The sequence below is a fragment of the Pollachius pollachius genome (assembly GCF_949987615.1).
Source record: "Pollachius pollachius genome assembly, chromosome: 19".
NCBI lineage: Eukaryota > Metazoa > Chordata > Actinopteri > Gadiformes > Gadidae > Pollachius > Pollachius pollachius.
In genome coordinates, this window is record NC_136952.1 from 16627318 (window position 1) to 16650117 (window position 22800).

At 43.4% G+C, this 22800-nt stretch overlaps 2 protein-coding genes across 4 annotated transcripts; one reads left to right on the forward strand and one right to left on the reverse strand.

The window, feature by feature from the left end:
- The first annotated feature begins 4071 nt into the window (after nt 1-4071).
- On the forward strand, nt 4072-14987 carry cep55l (centrosomal protein 55 like). 3 transcript variants are annotated; one of them, XM_079756429.1, is made up of 12 exons: nt 4072-4166; nt 4650-4880; nt 5084-5191; nt 6071-6229; nt 7300-7353; nt 7506-7632; nt 8662-8798; nt 9592-9743; nt 10797-10920; nt 11557-11628; nt 11736-11858; nt 12240-14987. In XM_079756429.1, exons 2-12 carry the CDS (start codon nt 4689-4691, stop codon nt 12429-12431), a joined length of 1440 nt encoding a protein of 479 aa, XP_079612555.1. In that variant the 5' UTR covers nt 4072-4166; nt 4650-4688; the 3' UTR covers nt 12432-14987. The 3 variants fall into 3 exon arrangements, with proteins under 3 accessions (XP_079612555.1, XP_079612554.1, XP_079612556.1); XM_079756428.1 differs by having other exon boundaries at nt 4079-4170; XM_079756430.1 differs by lacking the exon at nt 5084-5191 and having other exon boundaries at nt 4079-4170.
- Nucleotides 14988-16843: 1856 nt separating this feature from the next.
- rbp4 (retinol binding protein 4, plasma) lies at nt 16844-19108 on the reverse strand (the record flags this gene model as incomplete). The annotated part of the gene is made up of 5 exons (XM_079757540.1): nt 16844-16917; nt 17180-17392; nt 17603-17709; nt 17996-18132; nt 19007-19108. The coding sequence occupies 5 exons, from the start codon at nt 19106-19108 to the stop codon at nt 16889-16891; spliced, it is 588 nt and encodes a 195-aa protein (XP_079613666.1). The 3' UTR covers nt 16844-16888.
- Nucleotides 19109-22800: the final 3692 nt, after the last annotated feature.

Consider the following 22800-nt stretch of genomic DNA (forward strand, 5'->3'; position numbering starts at 1 on the left):
TGACATCGAAAAAACATGAACTCAAACTCATAGGTGCTGATGAAATTGAAGAATGCCTATGTTAGTTAAGTTTTATCTGAAGCACCTTGCTCAAGAATACTAGATTTTTATGCTAATAAAGATTAAGAATTTGTCTGTCTTTTCACTTTCAAACTTGTAGCGTTATCTTCTTTGGTACATCTAAATGTAAAATTATGTCTGAATATAACAATTTTACCGCAAACAATAGGATGGCCTCAGCCTATTGCCTGCAGTGTGTGGTTGTGCATTAGGGTTATTAAAATAAACAATGGGACTTTATCTCAGCCAGATGAACAGGCTAGGAGATGCACAGATCTACACCTTGACTTCCAATACTAAAAATATGCTCTCTGGGCCAACAGTAAAATCGGGCATTTAAGCTTTCTAGTTAATGGACTGACTGTCAAGAGATGGTCAGGAAATAATGTGATACAGACCGCTTCAAAGTTTACTGTTTCAGAATCGATGTAAAGAACTGTCACTTACAATTTAATGTATAAGCCTATATATTTGCTATATATAGTACCGTAACTATTTTAATAGTTACAATACAACTGTATGGTTTGTTATGAGACATTGAGGACAACAAACACATCTAGGAACAAGCAAGCTCTGAGTGCATCTTGGCATATAAAATAATAATAATGATAATTACTCACTCTTTTTGTCTTTTGTTTCTATTTTATAGCACTTAAGGCAGTTTGCTTATTTGATGATTAAATGTGCGTGACTGAGTCTTTCTCTTTTTGGGTTGTATCTTCATTGTTGAGTGCACTTATTGTAAGTCGCTTTGGACAAAAGCGTCAGCTAAATAAATGTAATGTAATGTAAATTGATTATGGTGGTACCCAGCCAGAGCGAGAAGCCCTACCTACTCAGATGTTGACATATTCAACATGCTTCATAGATAAAGGATGATATTTCAATGCCCATTGACCCATTGCCATAGAGCAGCATAGGCCGGTAATGTGACACACACACACACACACACACACACACACACACACACACACACACACACACACACACACACAATGAAGGGAAAATAGATACAAAAAAATAGAATAGAAAATCTGGTTTTAATCAAATCCAATCAACTCTCGGTTTGTTTATGCCTGAACCACATATTATTCAAATGATGGTTTGCAAATTCTACATACCCTAATCAAAATCAGATGACATTTAGGCCATTTATCTTCTTGAAATAAAAAAAAAAAAATGCCTTTAAGCAAAGATACAGTATTGTGAGGAAGAAATAAAAAGTTTACTGAAAGACAAATAGGCTATCTATCTCTGATATTGAAATTTATATTAAAATAAGCATTGTACAAATACATATTTTGTATCAAACATAGCAATCAGTCAGTCTCTACTAGTGAGTCCTGCAATATATAAACTAACAGTAGGCGCAGCGAAATAGCTATGAATCTTTATGTATTTTAATTCATTTTTCCACAGAAGACAAAAACTACCAGAACAAAAATAAATAAACAAATAGAACAAACATGCACATAGCCTAAACAAACATGAATACTATGAATAATAGATGAGATTCATTTGCTGGCTCATTGATTCTGTAGACAGAGAGAGAAAATAAAAATGGATTTATTTATACATACAATCTTATAGTCCGAGTCGCTACCACCATCATTCAGAATCAGTGTCTGTTCAGCCTTCTCCTGTAGTTAAAGGGATACTGTTGGATGAGCTTGGTGTCTTTTTGTGTTTGGAGTGAATCTAGGTAATTCGTTTAAGAGCCTCACTCTGTGTTCGCACCTTCATGGGCCTAAGGGAACCGTCCTGATCTCTTATCTCGTTCAGGAGATGAGAAGTGGTCTCCAGACTATAAAAATATTCTAACTAGTAATGATCATTTCAGTTGAAGAAATTAAAAATATTTTAAGCAATAAGAAAGTAATAAGATGGGTATGTCTGCATCTAACAGAATTTAGATCCCCAACAGGGAAAACCTTAAGCTTAAACTAAACGGCTTTGATTATTAGGTGTGAGCACTAGAGAGAAGCTGTATTGGAAGTCCTATACACATGGAAAAGGGATTTCTTAATAATGAACACTGTGCGTGTGAGGGTAATCTAGTCCTGTTGTCTACTGTTTACCAGAGGAGAACCCAAAGTTCAGATTGCAATTGGGCATACAGAGAGACCTGAGTCATTACATGAGTTTTTTCATTTTATTCAGAGGACAGAGGGAAAGTACTCCAAATACTCTCATTGCGCATATGATCCCTGATTGGTTTGTAATAAGGTTCATTCTGAATGATGAAGGGATAGCTTAAAGGTTGCAGGGAGCATGAAGGGGTTGTGAAGTGTGTTGCCTCCAGTGTTGTTCGGTGTGTGTGTGTGTGTGTGTGTGTGTGTGTGTGTGTGTGTGTGTGTGTGTGTGTGTGTGTGTGTGCGTGCGTGTGTGTGTGTGTGTGTTGAGGCTGCTGTCATCAGAAACTGTCCCTCTAAAGCACCTCTGCTGGAGAAGAAATAGTGTGTGTGTGTGTGTGTGTGTGTGTGTGTGTGTGTGTGTGTGTGTGTGTGTGTGTGTGTGTGTGTGTGTGTGTGTGTTGGGTCTGTTCCGCCATTTTTGGGTTTCAGCAATAGCAGCGTCCATAGCAACCACCATAGCAACAATAGAAAACGTAGACATGTCACCTATTATGTAATTGTAAAACTACTACGTTTTCCGCTGTGGACCAATGTAGTTATATTACCTTCCGGTGTGAGACTGGGTTTAAGGTATCCATAATACACAGCATTTACCCTTGTTTTGACATATATATAACTAGAGGATGCACTGTACTCTTGCGCAACCCCCCTTCTGAAGTAAAAAAAAATCTCAAAATGGAAATGCATTGTTTAAATGTCGTTCTGTGTAGCATGAAAAAGTCTGAGAAACGTGCTCTCAGACACGATTCAATAGATACATTGTGTGACTATGAGCACGATATTGTGTGATACCGGGTTGTCTGTGATCAAATAGAGTCGATGATTACGGCCTTCTGAACCTGCTAGTAGGTAGAGAAGGCATGTTGAGGCACCTCTGCCGGGTTACAAATACAGTGTGAGAGAGAGAGAGAGAGAGAGAGAGAGAGAGAGAGCGAGAGAGAGAGAGAGAGAGAGAGAGAACGATTGGAAGAGGGATACGGACAGAGAGAGCAAGAGAAAGAGAGGGACAGAGAGAGCAAGTGAGCAAGAGAGAGAGGGACCTAGAGGGTGAAGGGAGTGGGAGGTGGGTTTATGAAAGATTAATAGAGGGGGGGGGGGGGTCTGTGGCAGCAAGATGCAGGTGTGTCTCTTACATGATGGAAGATGGAGGTCGGTAAAGAGGGCCAGATAACAAATACATAGACACACGTGTGCACACACGCACACAAATACACACACACACACACACACAGACACACACATGTGGACACACACCCCCCCTCCCCACCCCCCCACCCACACACACACACACACACACACACACACACACACACACACACACACACACACACAAGGAGAGACGTCCGGGTAGGCCTATAAACAATTACTCATTAAATAAACCCGCTCAAATGATGTAATTGACATAAAAACCAACAAGACTATGCGAGAGAGTGCTCTTGAAGATAACTTGCGGGTTTTCTTTCTCCGTTGCTTGTCACTGATCTCCTCTGTGATAAGACTGTGTGTTGGATCGACAATTTCCGTGGTCATTCGGCAGGACTCTTCACATTCACGGTTCTGACGCAAGACCAATAGGTCCATGCCATGGACCTATTATAGAACTACTTTAACGGCACTGACAATCCAAAACCCAAGTGGAATCTAGATGGAAAAAGTGTATAGTTCAAAACCTGAGCAGCTTTTACTTCTTCGCCACCTACAGAGTTTGTCACGTACAATCCTTCAAACCCCCATGTTATTTTCCATAGACATTTTAAACATGGTACCAAGAGCCTCGGAGGTGGGACTTATTCTTCAGAGGTCTATGCGCAAGACCATCTTCGCATAACCGGATGTGACGCCAGACCCTCTGGCCATAACAGGATGTGACGACAAATGCGTCCGAGATTTCAAACTCGAGGAAGCGAAAACACCGTAGTGTTTGGCCGCCGTTTGGGTGCATAATCCAAACATCGGATATAAAAGCCTATGGTTTGTGAGTTGACATCGTGTTTGTCTTTAATGCCTTGTCGTTTTCCATTTGACTGATGTAATGTTTTCATAGTTTAATGACTATTACGTTCAAAAGAAGGAGCGTAAGTAACGCGCGGTATTTGAGGCTGGGTCTGACAGGTGCCAGACGACTACAACTTGTATCTTCCGGTTAAACCATCTCACTCCGCTCAACTCAATTTAAAATGTTTTGCCTGTATATATGTATGTATTTATGTCCATTATGGCACCCATTGCACTCCTGATCATGCCTGTAAGGAGGGATCCCCCACTCTGCGTTCCTCCTCAACATTTCTTTCTTGCTGATTTAAGGGAGTTTTTCCCTACCCTCTTGGGGGCTAGGGTCAGGGAGGTGTCGTAAATATATGGCCTGTTGAGGCCTTTGAGAATTTATCGGTGATTAAGGGCTATTTGAATTTAATTGAGCATCAAAACCTTTCCTTCGTTTTCTTCTTTTTGCAGTGGTCCTCATAAACTCTTAGACAAAACAACCCAACCACCATGTCTAAAGGAGCGAAGGAGACCATCGCTACCCGCCTGGGCTTCAAGTCCGTCCCCGCCGGACCCTCCAAGCAGGCCGAGGCTGACCTGGACCGGGTCCGGAAGGAGAACGCTCACCTGCGGAGGAAGATGGATGAACTCACCAAACGACATGTCAAGCCCCCAGACCAAGACAAAAGCAAACTCCTAGAGGTGAGGGATATACATATCCATACGTTTTACTGAAAGACAAAGATGCATTTTGATGGGTTTTGCTTCACTGCAACCCAGTGAATCTTGCATGAAGTCTTTCAAATGAAATGTAACTTGGTAAACTGACATAACATTTTGTTTTGAGGGTAAATGTCGGGGGTGTTTTTGTTGTTGTGCAATGGGGTTTTCTTGTTTGCTGATAGCGTATAATATCGCTGGAGACGCTACGGGAACGCAACAATCAGCAGCTCCTGGTCAGGGAGCAGGAGATGGAAGTCCTGAGACAGCAGCTCACTGCTCGCGGTGGAGAGGTGCACACACACGCGCGCACACACGCACACCTGCACACACTTGGTATTGATGCAGGGGTGTAAGGGCCTGAAAGTGAAACTTAAAGCTCTTCAACGTAAGATACAGAGACGTTTTCCATGAGGTGAGTTCTTCTTAACCGACAGGAAGTCGCAGCAGTTTACGCTTGACTAGAGTGAGATCTTCTTGCGTGACACTCACACTCACTCCCTCAGCATTAAATCATCCGTTTGCTTTGGTAGGGTGTAGGGATTCCTGTCTGGTTGGTTTGATTTGATTGGTCCTCCTACAACTTTAAACAATAGTCAACAACACTGGGAAATGGCTTCCTTTCAAAATCCTTTCATGGGGGTTGCGAAATTCTGTCTTTTAAAGTCATTATTTCACCCCGTCCAAACTGGTAGATATCTGGGTTGGTATTAAAGGGGTTCATTCTACAGACTTTGACTCATTGTACCCTGAATATTCAAAAGTGGTTACCCACACCCGAGTTGTAATCAATATATTCTGTGTAATGTGTAGTCCATGCAAGACTAACTACCTTCAGATGTTGTGCTTGAAAGGCGTTTGGTCGTGTGGGGATGGGGTTTGGGGTTTCTAGGGCTATTTTCTGCATCACCTTTTATCTATATCTTATCTACCTTCTTTATCTATATCTCATATATCCTATATCCATCCCTCCCATTTCTCCCATCTTAAATAAGTTATCTATTTCTACATATCTTTATTTATATCTGTACCATTCTCTCCCAGCGACCTATTTTTGGTTGGTTAGACAGGTACAGATGGTCTGTATCTATCTCCACCTAGTACGTATAGCCATCTCTACATGTATCTGCAGTGTCTATATGTCTCTAGCAGCGGTGTCTCTCCCTCCCCAGGTGGTGGCGTCACTGCAGGCCCAGCTGGAGCAGCGTCGACGGGACGCTGAGCAGCGAGACCGCTCCTTTCAGAGCCTTACGGAGGAGATGGAGGACCTGAGGAGGCGTCTGGCTGCCGCGTCGGCCCGCTGCCAGTCCCTGGAGGCACAGACTGCACAGGTGAGAGGTCAATGGTCAACGGACTGCATCTTTATACAGCGCTCTTCTAACCAGTGGCCACTCATAGCGCTTTACAATACTGCCTCACCTATTCACATATTTATTCACACATTCACACACCGACGGCGGTGTCAACCATGCAAGGCCAAAGCCAGCTCATCAGGAGCAGTTAGGGTGAGGTGTCTTGCTGAGGGACACCTCGACACTCACACTAGGAGGAGCCGGGGATTGAACTAGCAACCTTCAGGTTATCAGCCAACACGCTCTACCTCCTGCTAACCACATGCTGCCCCAAGGGGAGGGGCTTGGGGGAGGGGCTGACTGAGGGACATTTGAGGAGCTAGGGGCGGGGATAGGGTTCATGGTATGGAGGCGGAGTACAGTTGGCTCACTCAAAACCTGTTGGAAGAAATGTTTTTCAACAGTGCTCAAGTAAAAGAAAATGAAGGCAGTGGCTTTGCCCTACGTATTCTATTCATTATCATCATACCTGGTTCTAATTTCTTATTTTAATTTTCATGTTTCTGTTGCAAATTAACAGGAGGATGTGATCGATGCGAATTAGTCAAATCAATAAATCAAAACTACTGTTAATGCTATTGTTAATTCAAATGATTGAAAACCTGCTGTGGTGTCGGTTATGGAGGTAACGTCCACTAGATGGTAGTGCGTGACCAGCTTACTGGTGGGGGCTTCTACCCTAAACCTTTAACTGATCTCTGCATGAAGCCTATCCTCTCCCCTCGTTCTCGCCTCTCCCTCATGTCTTTCACTGCACACAGCTTCCTCCCTCTCCCTCCCCCTGGGTTGTCAGAAGCCATCAGAAGGCTTAACCTATGCTGTGTCATTGAAATCTATCTGGCATACGTTGAAATGTTCATGATGTTGATTAGTCTTGATTGTCCTCCTGACTGAGACAAATTATACACCCCTCAAACCATTTTGTGTCAGCCTTATAGTCTTGCTGTTGACATTTAGAAAAAGTAGTAATACAGCTAGGGAAACAAGTAGAAGCCCTGGAGTGGCCCTTCACTAGTCCTTTTCTAACTTTATCTTATATTTCTGATCAGACTGGTGCTGTTCCCTCTGGCGACCTGGCTGTCGTCAACGATCAACTCAGAGACGTAAGCCAGACTGTTGATGGGGCTTTCATCTTTCATTTATTCACGCACACTCATCCCTCTGCCCATCTTTCTCTACACTAAATGATGCATCCACAATCCCCAAGTGATGTTGCGTGTGTGTCTGTGTCCGTCGGCCTGTGTCTGTACTTCAGGCTCTGGAGAAGAACCAACAGTGGCTGGCGTACGACCACCAGAGAGAGGCCTACGTCCGCTCTGTGCTGGCCCGCACTGTGGAGCTGGAGCAGCAGCTGGCCCAGACCAACCAGGCTAGCCTAGAAGGTAGGATAGGGCTGGGGAGAGGGGCCCAGACCAGCCAGGCTAGCCCAGAAGGTGATGGGATGGGTCTGGGGAGAGGGGCCCAGAACGCTGGTCTCATTCAGAGTCATTCAGAGTACTTTATTTATTCTGAAGGCATTTTCTTCAGGATTAATTCATTTTTTAACCCATCCCCTTGTTCGAACCCAGAACCTCTTGATTTATAGAATATAACACAAACTATCAAACTATCAAATCTGGTAAAAGGCTATGAGGCAGGGTAACATCACAGCTAAAGGTGTTGCTCTGGTATATTTAAATGCAGAGAAACCCAGAATATACCACAAGTTTGTAGCTCTTTAGCCATGTTCTGTCAGTCAGAGTTTGAGAAAGGAAAGCTTTCATTGTCTAGGCGCTCACAGATTGAGACTTCATTATCCTACAGCCTATCCTTCTCGGAGGATGTCTTTGTTCTTTCAGGAAGACAGGATCGGTTGAAAAGTTCTTTGTTGAACTTGACAGTTTCAGAAGTTGGAAGTCGAGCCTGCTTGCGGTTGCAGATCAGCATTTGATAGGGAACCTTCAGTTCAAAGACTTTTGGCTTCTCCTCATTTATTTGTGAAGTTTCCTTGCTCTTTGCTCTTTGCGTCAGAGCGTATTAGTGCTCCGGACTAAAGATGTTGATTAAAGTTGGGCGGGTAGCCTATTTATTAGGGGTTGTTAAAGGTTGGCTAAAACCTGGACAGTTCAATTTCTGGTGAATACACAGTATTTGCCATCTTACTTTATGTTTCGATGAAATGATTATCAAACAGCCGACCAGGATCATAACCCTTGATTGACATTTAGTATTTTTCCGACAACTAGGGGGCCCAACAGTAATAATCCTTGGAGTTTTGGTACAACTGTCTCTTCCTTTTGCCACCATTGTGCTATGTTTTGTCCTTGCCCTGTAGAGTTAGCGGTCTGGTATGATTTGGGATGTGACGGTACGGTGAGACTCTAACTGTTAATAAGTGCTGTACTAAGAAATGACTTGACCTGTACTCCCAGCCCCCAAGGTGGCAGCAGTACTTCCAGAAGTGCAGACCCACTCAGACCAGCTGGTGCAGGGGCTCCAGAAGGGCCTGGAGGCCCAGAGAGAGGCAGCCTCCAGGGCTCATTTGGAACTCCAGCAACACAAAGAACAGGTGAATGGAAAAGAACGATTCAGGGTCAGCTCGAATATAACTTAAATGTTTGACTGCATCTGTGTTCAAACATGAGGCATGTGTACACGCCAGATGGTATGTTCTTTTTCTAACCTTTTTTTAATAAGCAGTTAGACTTTAGGGTAACTTCCTCAAGGATGCCTGCTGGTCAGGCAGCAAATATTTTCAATCTTTCTTTTTTTTATACTTTTCTACTATTTTTATTTTATTTTTCTTGTAATAATGCTATCCTATTTATAAATATATAGTTGTTTTTATTGAAGAAGCTGACTCGGGGAGATTCACACAAGAACCCCAATGTACCTGTACTGTCTTGTACCTGTGCAAATGGCAAAAAACATATTCATTCATTCATTCATTCTAACTCCAAACCATTCGGCTAACCTAACAACTGGTTTATCCTGTGCCCATCGAATGTCGATAATCATATCTTGAATACAATATAATATCTAAAATGGTTAGGGGTCCTGTTTAGGGCGGCATGTGGCTCAAGAGGTAGAGTGGGTTGGCTGGTAACCGGAAGGTTGTTGGTTCGATCCCCGGCTCCTCCTAGCAAGACACCTCACTCTAACTGCTCCCAACGAGTTGGCTGTTGCCTTGCATGGTTGACTCCGCCGTCGGTGTGTAAATGTTTCCATGAATAGGTGAATGTAAGGCAGTATTGTAAAGCGCTTTGAGTGGCCACTGGTTAGAAAAGCGCTGTATAAATGCAGTCCATTTACCATTCATCTTGGTTATAAACTGTGGCTGTTGTGTCTCTGGTGGCGTCCAGACGTCCAGCCTGAGCGAGGAGCTCCGCAGACAGAAGGAGGAGGCGTGTGGTCTCCAGGAGGAGCTGGCCTCGCTGCAGAGGAGCTACAAGGAGAGGAGCAGGGAGCTGGAGCACACCCAGGACCTGCTGCAGGCGGAGCGCCTCAGCAACAGGTAGGTGCACACACAGCACCGCAAACACACAGACAAGTGCACCCGCAACCACTTTCAAATGGACCAGGTAGGGATAATACACAAGCACATATAATAATACACCTTTTGTAAATGTTTCCTTTTTTTATATAGGGCAGGGGACGGCAACCTTTTGGATCAACTGTGTAACTGTTCAAATGTATTAAATTGAGCCAGGGCACAAAATAAAATGTCTTAAAAACAGATTTAGTGTGATCCCTGTCCCTGCTTTGACTTACACTAAACTGGGATGAACAATCAAGCACTTCTTGATTGATTCAACTCCATCCACCTCATCTCAGTGTACGTCATCGGGACGTCGTACACTGTTAGTTCGACAAACAGTTTCACAGCAAAGTATCACACAACTCGGTCCTGTCGTGAAATGAATCAAAGTTTCTTTGTCATAAAGGCTAGCACAGGCGATTATGACACAGCTTACTTTTTTAAGCTACTGCCATCATCAACTCTGATGTAAAAACAACAAAAAAGGTAGCTAGTGAGATAGCAGTATCAGCATCTGCTCGTCTGCTGGTCAGATGAAGGGGTCAGGGTGATGAAGGGGTGAGGGCGGTAGGACCATAAATTGTGTGTGCGCGTTCATGCTGTTAAAAACAATGTGTAGTTTGAGACTAGTCATTATTTCAGTATTTCAGTATTATATCAAAACAAATTATTTCGTTAGCAGTATACATGATCCCGGTTTGTGTTACTCAATAACAACCTCTGATCTAAGACTACAATTAACGTTCATGCGGGACCCATTTATTGCTTACACAATGTGTCTTATGGATTGTTTCTCATTATTTTTTAATAGGAATTCCCTAATAATCCCTAATGCATTTGGAAAAGTGAATGACCTACCGCAGGTAGATGATCTACAATCGAACATTGTGATTTCTAACCTACCCAGGGGTGGACGGACCTATCCTCTAGGTTTCCTGTTAATATCTAGGGACAAAGCTAAGCTATGACTAAGCCAATAATGTGAAGCGAGCGGTGAGATCATGTGCGGTTGTGTCGCCCGCCCCTCAGGCAGGTGGTGAGCGAGGAGCGGATGGTGTCATTGGAGAGGCGGGGAAAGATGAGGGAGGAGCTAGAGGACATGGATACCCGGCTGGAGGAGGAGAGGAGGAGGTCTGCCGACCTGCTGGCCCAGGTCGGAACCACAGCCTGCCTACCCATCGCCCCCTGAAACCCCAGCTGTCTGTCCCTACCCATCGCCCCCTGAAACCCCAGCTCTCTATCCCTACCCATCGCCCCCTGAAACCCCAGCTCTCTATCCCTACCCATCGCCCCCTGAAACCCCAGCTCTCTATCCATACCCACCGCCCCCTGAAACCCCAGCTCTCTATCCCTTACCATAAACCCCTTCTAACCCGCTAGCTGTAACCCCTAACGTAAGCCCCTGACATTCTAACCATGACACTTCACCCTCATGCTCCAACCCTAACCTTATCCCCCTTACCTTACCTCCTCTGTTCCTTATCCCCCTTACCCTACCTCCTCTGTTAATTAACTATAACCCTCTAACCCTAACCTAGTGGTTCCCAACCTGGACTCTATTTTAAGGGCTGAATTTTCCCAAATTGTCTTAATCCCATTAACATTGCATCCTAGTGATTGTAACATGCATCATAAAACCCTAAGTAGGTGTTTAATTTAAATATGAGTGCTGAGGTTAGGGATGACTGTTGAGGTTGAGGATGTGTGAGCTTAAATATGTCCGTTGAGGTTAAGGATGTGTGTTGAGGTTAAGGATGTGTTATTAATGTGAATGTTTTTCTCTTCCCAGGTAAATCTGCTGCAGAAGTCCATCCTGAGCCAGACTGAGGAGCAGGCCCGGCTCGCTATGCTAGAGCAGCAGGTAACCCTCAGTGTGTAAGGTACGGGCTCGAATTTGCTTAGTGGCGATTCAAACTCTATCTGACGTGCCGATTCCTCTCTGCTCCCTCCCTCTTCCTCCCCTCTCAGATCCAGCTGTCGGCCAAGGACTTTGAGAACGAGAAGTTGGACCGCCAAGGCATGCAGCAACAGCTCCACAAGGTCCTGAAGGAGCTCCGCAAGGCCCGCGACCAGATCACCAGGCTGGAGTCTGTAAGGGCCCATACCAAAACACCTAGCGTTACCACAACATTCAACCCAAACACATTTATTAAACCTTAATTTGACCATATTTTTTTCTTTTTCAGTTTTGTATTCTTATTCTTATTTTCTATTTACTTGTTTTCACTGTTGGGGAAGCCTAGAATTCAAGCATTTGATTGCCATAAGTGACTGCTGCTTGTTAGATTCATGTGCAATCTAACTAAAATCGAACCAAATCTAAACTATTTACCAGATTAATGATTAATTTAATTGATTAGAAGTAGAGGGTAAAGGAGCGCCAACGCTTAGAATTGTAACAATTCCACAAGAATGTAATCTTTGATTCCTGAAAGTGACTTTGAAATGCGTCTTGTGTTTTTCTTCCCTAAGAAACCGTCCCACACGCGGTTCTCTGAGCCCAGCCTGTACCACACCATGGAGTTTGAGCGGCTGGCCGTGTCCCCGTCCAGGGTGGGGAACCTCCTGGACGAGAGCTTCCTGGAGTGCCCCAAGTGCCGGGCATCGTACCCCACCAGCCAGCACCGAGAGCTCCTGGCCCACATCGACTACTGCCTGGCCTGATGCCCCCCCCCATCCCAGAGACCATCCCCCTTACCAGGTTCTGCAGCCTCCTTCTGCTCCACCTTTTTTACCTAACCGTCCAGAGGTGCAATGTTTACCAGGGAAACTGTCACTCCCTAGCTAGCCATTGGATCACATCATGGATCTGAACTTTATTAGAGAAAATGTCACGGCTTAGCTAACCATTGGATCAAATCATGGATATTAACTTAATAAGAGTAAATGTCACTGCCTAGCTAACCATTGGATCAAATCATGGATCTGAACCGTATTAGAGAAACTGTCACTGCCTAGCTAACCATTGGATCATTTCAAAGATCCGAACTTTATTAGAGAAAATGTCACGGCTTAGCTAACCATTGGATCAATCATGGATATTAACTTAATAAGAGAAAATGTCACTGCCTAGCTAACCATTGGATCAAATCATGGATCTGAACCGTATTAGAGAAACTGTCACTGCCTAGCTAACCATTGGATCATTTCGAAGATCCGAACTTTATTAGAGAAAATGTCACGGCTTAGCTAACCATTAGATCAAATCATGGATGTTAACTAAATATGAGAAAATGTCACTGCCCAGCTAACCATTGGATGAATGAAATCGTGGATATGAACTGCATTGGAGAAACTTCTTAGTCACTTCTTAACCCTAGGGTAAAATCATGGATCTGAACTTTTCTTATAGTACATCATTGGTATATAATGTGTGAGGAGGTAGGGTGGCTGTGTAGGGAAGTGTTTTTTATTGTTTATTTATACTCCTCAAGTTGGAAAGCACTGGTTTTGTCTTTATCTGTCAAAACTGTATCACATCGAGATGTGATATAGCGTCTACTCTGTGATTAATATATATGGTCGTTTCAGTGTATTTTATTTGGGTTGAAAATTCTGCGTTAAGTGTTTGCAGTGTGGTCGTCCTTGCCAAAGATAGAATTGTTATTTTTAATTGTCTATTTGTGCGTTTTTAATTGCTTTGTTCTTTTTTTCTTATAATCAAGGGTATCAATCTTATCTGAAGACCCTTTGCTTGTGTCCTCATGGGAATTTTGTATATCGTGGAGTTTCTGTGTGTTGAGTTTCCGTGAAGGACTCCAGGAATACCTTCAGCTAACTCATCCAACTGTGTTCCTCCCCTTATCTTCAATACAATGCTTAGAGCCCATAGACATCTGCTGTATCCACAAGTCCAATATGAAGGGTTGCATTTTATATTAAAGCCTTTAACAGTGTTTTCTTTATACGTCGTATACCATTTGTAAAAAAATATGCAGGCAGTTATTTGCAACAATTTTATACAAGGTTCTCATTGCTGTTTAAGCTTTCTTTAGCGCAAATCCTGCACACTCAGGCTTCTTCAGCAAACATTGGTGCCCCTTGTCCTGTTGCCGTGACCCAAGCCCAGAGCCACACTAGTGGTTTTGCCCTCTTGACTTCACATACCGCCAGCCCTCTAAGGCTGCAATGAGATTGGCAGGAGTTAAATCTGTGTATTACACTATTTCAGGAAGGGGCTTAGTGAAAGTCCTCTTGGGAAGAGGAAAAGAGGTTAAGGTGCCAGAGGGCTCGGCCAAGGCGACCAAGGTAGATTTAGAGAGCAGGAAAGACCGAAGCACGGTCAGACTGACCCCTGGGATCACTGCCTTAGGGCTGCTGTCGTGTTCTGGCTCTCTCGCTTTTATCCACAAAGGCTGTTGGAAGATTAGAATTAAAGGACAATTCCAGTATTTTTAACTTTGAGCCCCCTTTCTGGTTTGTCTAGGATGAAATAGAGTGGTTAACACGGAAATTTTGAATATTGGTCCTGTCTCCAGTATTTGTCTAATTTCGAATCGCCCCGGCCTGCTTCACAATGGCTGGCTATGGGCATTCACAAACCTGTCCTTAAAACACCCCTAAACGTTAGTTTTTCGGTTAGTGGTGTTCGTTGATGTTCCTCATCAAGTATCGTAGCGAAATACAGTTTCTGTCGTGTTTTTATTTGGCATTTTGTAAAGCAGCGTATTGTAAATGAAACGGAAAACGAAACGGAAAGGGGGGAGGGTTGTCTTTTTGCTCGGTTCTAGCCCTACTGTTGATAACGGATTACCGAGTGAAAAGACTACAACCACCCCCCCTTTCCATTTCCGGTCCGGTTTCTGTTTCATTTGCAAAATGCCAAATAAAACACGACAGAAACTGTATTTCGCTACGATACTTGAACATAAACGAACACCACTAACCACTCTGAGTTTCACATTTCTGAAAACGAACGTTTAGGGGTGTTTTAAGGACAGATTTGTGAATGCCCATAGCCTGCCATTGTGAAGCAGGCAGGGGCGATTCGAAATTAGCCAAATACTCGACAGAACCAATATTCAAAGTTTTGGTGTTAACAACTCTATTTCATCCTAGACAAACCAGAAAGAGGGATCAATGTTCAAAATACTGGAATTGTCCTTAAAGAGATGCATGCATATCTAAATTGTATTTTTTATTATTCATATTTAAATATTTTGCTGTAGTGTGTCGGGATTGTTTTGCTCCAGTGCTTTTGGTTGGTTTGGGTTTTTTATACTGTGCTGTACAAAGATTGTGCAATAAAGCTGAAAATCTTATAAATGAACTGATTTTTATGTTCATGGTTTGGAATACCGACATTTGATGAATACCGAATATTGTATATGTGAGAGTTTCCTTGACGCACAATGTTGGTAAAAAGCACATTTTTTACTTAAAAACAAACAATAGCACAACAGTCAATTCACTTTCACAACTCGAGCCTCCCCCAATCTAGAACTCTGTCCCTCTTAAGGAGCACCAGAATGGGTGTGGCTTAATTAACCTGTGAGCCACAGCTGCAGACTATTACGGCTAACAGCCGGACAGGAACATGTGCATCTTTTAAAAGATGGTTTAACCCAGTGAAGATGCCATTCACATCTTCACATTACCTTCCCCCTCTTTTAAGCTTGCAAACACAGTTTCAAGCGCAGTAGATAAAAAAGGTAAAATATTGTGTGGTAAGTCATTTGTGCTAAATAAACAGTTCAAAAAGACTCTCAGGTGACCTCCAATCTTCATTCCAAGATCACTCCTTCTTGGCCAAACACTGCACTCTTCACAGTAAACAGCCCAGCTCTGAGACTTCTTCCATCCAGACCTCCAGACCAACTGCAAAATCCGCTCAGGCCTCTGCAGTACCAGCAGATAACTTGGCCTCCGAGCAAGCACCGGCCCTTTCCCTGGGCCGCAGACTGGTCCACCACTGGATCTCATCAGGAAGTCCTCAGCCGTTGCTGTCCTCCGCCACTGCTGTTCTGTCAAGGCTTGGCGATAGCTCCCCACAAGGCTCACGTCAGCAACAAGGGGTTCCAAAGCTATTCCTCCTTCAGGCTCTGGCCAACCCCACAGGACAGCAGTTCAACTCCACCAGTGATCTCTTCTCCTAGCAGGTCTCTTTGTCTACCTGCTCACCTTTCACTGCGGTCCAACTTGAAGCTCCTTGAACAATGTTTATCGAAATGTGGGTCCCCTCCACTCGGCTAGAGGACTCATCCCACCACTGCCACCAAATGTGAGAAAGAGTTTCCTTGACGCACAATGTTGTTGGTATAAAGCACATTTTTTACTTAAAACAAACAATAGCACAACAGTCAATTCACTTGCACAACTCCAGCCTCCCCCAATCTAGAACTCTGGCCCTCTTAAGGAGCACCAGAATGGGTGTGGCTTAATTAACCTATGAGCCACAGCTGCAGACTATTACGGCTAACAGCCGGACAGGAACATGTGCATCTTTTAAAACATGGTTTAACCCAGTGAAGATGCCATTCACATCTTCACAGTATACATTTTCTTTGCCAAGTCATCTTGCTTGTAGGTTTATCCCAGATATTAGCCTAATATTTCTAAATTAAATGGTAAAGAACTGAAGATCTTTTTGACTTTGTACATCTAGATTTTTGAGGCCACATTCTACCGTAAATGATTTAACCACAAGGTTTAATGAGTTATTCCATGAAGGCCCCCCTTTATAATGCATGGGCATTTTCAAATGAAAAAAAAAACGGTAAGAAGGCACTCCAATCAATCAATCAGGAAGCAGTTTGGTGATAATATTTTATTTCACAAGGAAGTACGGCTGACCCAAAACTGCTACAAAAGAACCAACAGTAAACATTCACTACGTAAGTAAGAGTGAAGTATTTTAGGTATATACTGTCCATGTCTGAGCTTTAAGATCTGTGTATCGCTATTGAGGTATAAAGTGACATTCCAGAAGCAGGAAAGAGTCTCTCCGGTTGAAATAATGTTCTTAAAACCTATGTTGAAGGTCAAAGTTCTACTTCTGCTGGTGAAAAGTGTTAAAGAAATAAACACGCAACCAGTAGTATTGTGAGTATTGACCACTACTGACCAGCGACATAGCTCCCCTTTGTCCTTATGTTATATTATTGATATGTTTATTTGTACTTTTAAGCCTCCGGTCCTATCTGGCAATAACCTGTAAAAAAAAGAAAAACCACATTCAATGCAATGGAACTCGTACAAAGATCTACTTTGTAATAATTAAAATGATAATATCATCCTTGCATGAATCATGAAATCAGTAAGATAATCGATGAGCAATTTGAGAGTTGACAGTACAATTTCCTATATCTTTTAAATTAAAATATAATTAATAACTGTTAGGTGTTAACCCATTAAGAGTCAGTGCCAACATGGTTCCGCCGCCTGCCAAATCGAAAGTCTGCGACTGTACATACCGTTGTGCTCGACGCGTCTGTATTTGCCAAGCAGACAGAGTTCCGTCTTCCTCTGAGTCACGATGCGCTGGTCCTCAGCCCGCAGGCCAGTGGGGTGGCGGGAGAAGATGAGGGAGTATCCGTCCAGGCAGGTGCCGTCGTAGTCGATCTCCCGGCACGAGTAGTGGACGGCGTAGTTTTCGTAATCGGTGTCGATCACCCAGTGCAAGTCATCTGTAGGGGGGCAGGAACAGAGCAATCATGGAAGGGTTAAAGAGCATGTTGACACCCAGAAATCGCTCATTTTTAAACAAATGTCAACTCTGCTAGCGCCTGTCAGCTAGCTAATGGTCTCCTAGCTACTTGACACTCAGAGAACTATCTTTTAGACCATTCTATCTAACGGTTAGCTAGCTAACTCAGACTGTATGAACAAGCTCTTACCTCCGGTCTGGAGGTGGGTGGCTGCGCCCCAGTACTTCATCTTGAACTTGGCGGGGTCTGGGGTGTCCTCGAAGGTGGCGAACATCTTAGCGCACAGCTCCCAGTTACTGGAGGAGGGGGACAGGGGGTGAGAGAGGTGAGGAGGTGCAGGAGAGGGCAGAGAGCGGTAACATGGGTAGCAGGGAGAAGTTGTAGGTAGTTTGTGAGATGGGGGTTAGAGTGATGAATAATTGAGATGAGATGAACTGTATTGATCCCAGACAGGACATGAGGGTAGAATAGAGGGTTAACAAGTTAGGAGAGGTGAACTATCCAGTACTACTCCCGTGTTACAAACTAATGAACCAGGAAAACCATTCGATGGTCGTCCTGCCCTGATAGTCATCAACCTACTTGAGGATGATGACTCGGCCTTCCGCGCTGGCGGTCATTGTGCCGTCCTCCCTAATGGCGAAGGTAGCCACGATGTTATCCCGGAGGAACAGGCCCACGGGGTCCTTCTTGGCCACGGCGTACCAAGTTCCCACGTACTGCAGAGGAGAGGTAGTGCAAAGGTCACGAAAAGAGAGAGACGCCATTATTTTCATTTCCGTTTGTTTTGCCATCTCATGGAAATTATTGCGACTTAGTTAAAGACGTACAAATACTATCAAATTGATGTACATTACTTATTATCAAAGTAATGTACAATACTAATTATCAAAGTAAAATAAAATATTTGTTATCAAAGTTAGATACAATACTTAATAATCCATAGGATATACAATGCTTCATTTGCTATTGAATTAACGAAAAATGCTTATCTAGCTTATAGTTATTTCTTAGCCAATTTCTTTTGACCAATGTTCTATAAACGTGAACAATATTTAAAGATAATAAGCATGTTTTAACGCTATGTTTGTGTTTGTGTGAGTTCGAATTTAACAACTGTGGTGTGTTAGGTGAACTACAAGTCCCATTCCCTACCCCCCACAGACCATGTGTCCCAAGTCAGTCTCAGCTGATTTCCTTCTGTCTGCTTGTCTGCCTGACTATCTGTCTCAAAAATAATTTGGGTTCTAAGCGATCAATTCAATCTTTAATCAATGTTTAAAAACCTTAATTCCTAATCTGCAAACTCAAAATTGAGAGATCCTCAATATATTGTTTCAATATAATCTAAAAGTAAAAATTCAGACCCAAGATTGTTGTATTGATGTCTCCCTAGCTCTTTAGCTACGCCTCAGTATTTGGTCTTTTCATGTCATATGTATGTTTTTTATAAGAGCTTTTTAAAATGATTATTTTAGTTTTTTATAATCAAAAGTCCGCCATTGAATAGCTACAGTGCACGAGTCTGAAACCACGTGGGCTCGGCTGCCACAGATTGGAAACCACTGCTGCAGCATGTGTGTTGGAACTCACCCGGGATCGGTCAAAGTTCGGCATGACCTGGACGTTGGCCACCTGACAGTCCTGCGCCCAGCACACCGCCATCAAGCACAACGTTACAAACCAACGCAGCATTCTGCACCACAGAGAGGGAGAGAGAAGAGGAGAGGGAGGGAATGGAGACTGGGAGATAGAGAGAGATACAGAGATAGAGATAGAAGAGACCGAGAGAGGGAGATGGATGAGATGAAAAATAAGGTAGAAGATTGAGAAGGAAGAGAGGAAAAAGGGGTAGAGGACCAAAATAATGGAGGGAAAGTAATAGAGAAAAAAAGTGGGAGAAAGAGAGAGAGAGAAATTAAACATTAAATCACAAATTCACTGGGTTGCTGAACTATGACTGTCCTACCGTCAAACCAAACTAAAAAAAAAAACTGTCCACGTAAAACGTTTCCCAGGCTCTGCATTTACAACTGAAGGTTTCCAGAAAAAAAGTTTGAAGACACTCAACGGCTTTTGCGTAAATACATGCTGAAAGACATCGATCTAAACGGTTGAGGGTTATTCCAATCAAAATGCATACCTCGTTGTCACGTTTGAGCTAGAAGAAGAAAGGTCGGGATCACTCCTGTGCGGTCTGATCTGCTGCTGACTTTATATACAGCAGCCCCACTCCCGTTGCATAACAGACCCTCCCTTCTATACCCAGACCTCCCCAATCTACCCCCAGACCTCCCCCATCTTCCCCAAGACCTCCCCCATCTATCCCCAGACCTCGCCCATCTATCCCCAGACCTCGCCCATCTACCCCCAGATCTCCCCCATCTCCCTCCACACCCCCAATCATCCCCCCATCTATCCACCCCCCTCCCCCAACCCACAAATGGAGAGAGAGAGAAGAGACGGAGGGAGAGAGAGAGAAGTAACAGAAGAAGATAAATAGAGGGGGAGAATAGAGAAGGGAGACAGAGGAAAAAAGGGTGAGGAGAGAGAAAGCCAAAAATGGGCGCAAAATAATAGAAGAGGAATAGAAAAGGAACAGATGTAATACGTCAGATGATCAGATTACTGACCAGCCCGGCCCCTCCCAGGGGCCAGCCATATATTTACATGACTGCGGCCCCTAGAGCTACTGATTGTTGAGTTTAGCATTCATGGCATTCATAGCATTTATTCATTCAACGAACATACCCCAACCCCATCCCACTCCCCTACACACACAAACACACACAACTGCCCGTCAAGGGGTGTTTAATCAATGGGGGCTGGTCGAGCTTACGAAACACACACTCATCAAGGTTCTCCCAGAGCAAACAACGGGAATGAAGTGTGTGTGTGTGTGTGTGGGGGGGGGAGGGGTGTGTGGGTGTGGGTGTGTGTGTGTGTGGGTGTTTATCTACAGTGGGCTTTGTACTGAAAGTCTTGATTTGACCCATCTATACTATTTAATTTTGTGACATTCTACTCGTTGCTACTCTACTCTAATCTGTATATAAGCATATCCCACACATGCACTCACAAAATTGCACGTCCCTGCACTCTTAAACACATTTAAATACACACACAAACACTCCCACATGCCTGGTTTTGCTTTTTTACTGAGCCAGGCTGATGTTAACATGAGCTTGTGTGTGGATAAAATAAAATGTTAATCAAAGTATTTGTATATTTGAATTATCCCTTTACAAAACAAGTCCACAATGTGCTTCTAACTGCAACTTAGAGCTGCGGTCAGCATCTTTGCTCAAACCACCCTGTTTTGATTAGGTTGTGTTTCGGAGTAGAGTCTCATGGTTCTAATGTAATAGCTTGACTACTTTGTCAAATGTTATCAAAGCACAGTTGGACCAGCCAAAATGCTGACAGCTGCTTGAAAATCCCCAAAAACAGTGCAGCACTGGGAAACAGAGAGGACACTGTGGTAAATTATCTATAACCTATTTCATTGTTTATTAAACTTTCCACTGTTATTTGCTGGAGGGGTGAGAAATCTTTTTTATTCAGTGAGTAATCAACGTCGGAGACAATCGACCAAAAGTGCACAAAGTACATGTAAATGATTACTGTTGTATCATTGATCGTTATTTATTGATAGCCTGGAGTTTGAGCCTTCAATGTGTGTCTGTCGTCATGATGGCGAGAGACAGAGCAAGACAGGCAGAGACAGAAGGTGAGATAGAGAGAGAAAGAAAGATAGGGAGTGAGCCAGAGGGGGACATAGAGGGCGAGACAGAGAGATTACAATCAGGATTGTTATAATGACCCCCCCCCCCCCCCCCCCCCCCCCCCCCCCCCCCCCCCCACCTTCACCACATAATAGCAGGGGGGATCCTAAACATTCACAACATAATAACCGTCTAGCTCATTTACATTGTATTTATGTAGTACAATGTATTTGTATCTAACCAAGTACCTGACTGCAAGCTTTATCTTTATCCCCCCAGGTGGAATAGGAACCCTGTTGGGGGATCTTTACAAGTCTTTATATTTGGGAGCCTTGGAGACTTTAAAACAGACAGAAGAGGAACTGTGACCCCTAACCCAAATTAGAAAGGTTTAGGGCACAACATGGCAACATCACAGCCATCTTGTTGCATATTTAAAAAGATAACAACAATTAAATAATATTCCTCCACTATTTTTGTTTCATGCTTGGTTAGTGCTGTCCATGGAATTGCTAACACCAAGGTGTCCAGGCCCCTAATCAATCCCACATCATCATCAACATACACCTTAAGGGGGGGCACAGCCTCAGGGGCCTCTTGTTGAAGAACAGAAAACATCTGGGGCTCTTGCATAACCAAGCCTAAGAAACCACTCCCTGACAGCCAATAGAGAACAACCAGAGTAGAATTCCATCCAGTTGCCACAATAATCACAACGTTTCAGAACAAAATGTCAGAAGGTGTAGGCCAATTTGATATATTTAAGGGTTATGGAGAGAATCAGTTGTTTATACAGGGTAGTATGGTGTGCGGAGCATGTCAAGGTTTTCCGGAGCGGGAGAGCAAAGGAGAGAGGCCAGCAGAATAATTACAAAAAATAAATTTTATCTCCAATTGAAATGCCAATTTCCCTTTGGAAGAAGTAATTTGTTGAGTATTCAACACAAGTTTGTTGAAACTTTGTGTGTGTGCAAGTGCTTCAATAATATTGTCCTAAACAGCCTCCCAAGCAGTTGTGTACACAAGTTTTTTGGCTGTTGCTGTGTTGATTTCTCTCTCTCTCTCTCTCTCTCTCTCTCTCTCTCTCTCTCTCTCTCTCTCTCTCTCTCTCTCTCTCTCTCTCTCTCTCTATTCCATTAAAATGGTAAGGATGTAACAGACCTTTGAACTGTTTGTACACAATATTTTTAACTACGGTGGCTGTGATTATTTCTCTCTTTTTCTATCTCACTTTCTCTCCTTATTCAAAATTGTGAAGAAACAACAGATTTGACTTTTGAACTGTGTGTACACAAACTTTTCAGGTACTGTTCTTGTGTTGATTTCTCTCTGTCTCTTGCTGGCCACTGTAATTTGCGTGTGTGCAAGTTTTTATGTGCGTGTGGCCATGCAAGTTGTGTGTGTGTTCACAAAGCCTCTGTGCTTTCAGTGCTTCATTGATATTGGCCCAAAAATCCTCCCATACGTTGAACTGTGTACCCAAATTGTATTTTTGGAGGCTGTTGCTGTGTTGATCTCTGTCTCCTCTCTCTCTCTCTCTCTCTCTCTCTCTCTCTCTCTCTCTCTCTCTCTCTCTCTCTCTCTCTCTCTCTCAGTCACATTAAGAACCATCAACTCACTGTATGCCAAAGATAGTAGCCTTTAATTCATTAATCGTGTCCC

Excerpts from the sequence above, each read along its gene's own strand:
- cep55l (XM_079756429.1), top strand. The coding sequence starts at position 4,689 with ATGTCTAAAGGAGCGAAGGAGACCATCGCTACCCGCCTGGGCTTCAAG. Across the intron at positions 9,744-10,796 it reads GCGGAGCGCCTCAGCAACAG|GCAGGTGGTGAGCGAGGAGC; the intron begins GTAGGTGCACAC and ends CCCGCCCCTCAG. Across the intron at positions 10,921-11,556 it reads CTGCCGACCTGCTGGCCCAG|GTAAATCTGCTGCAGAAGTC; the intron begins GTCGGAACCACA and ends TTCTCTTCCCAG.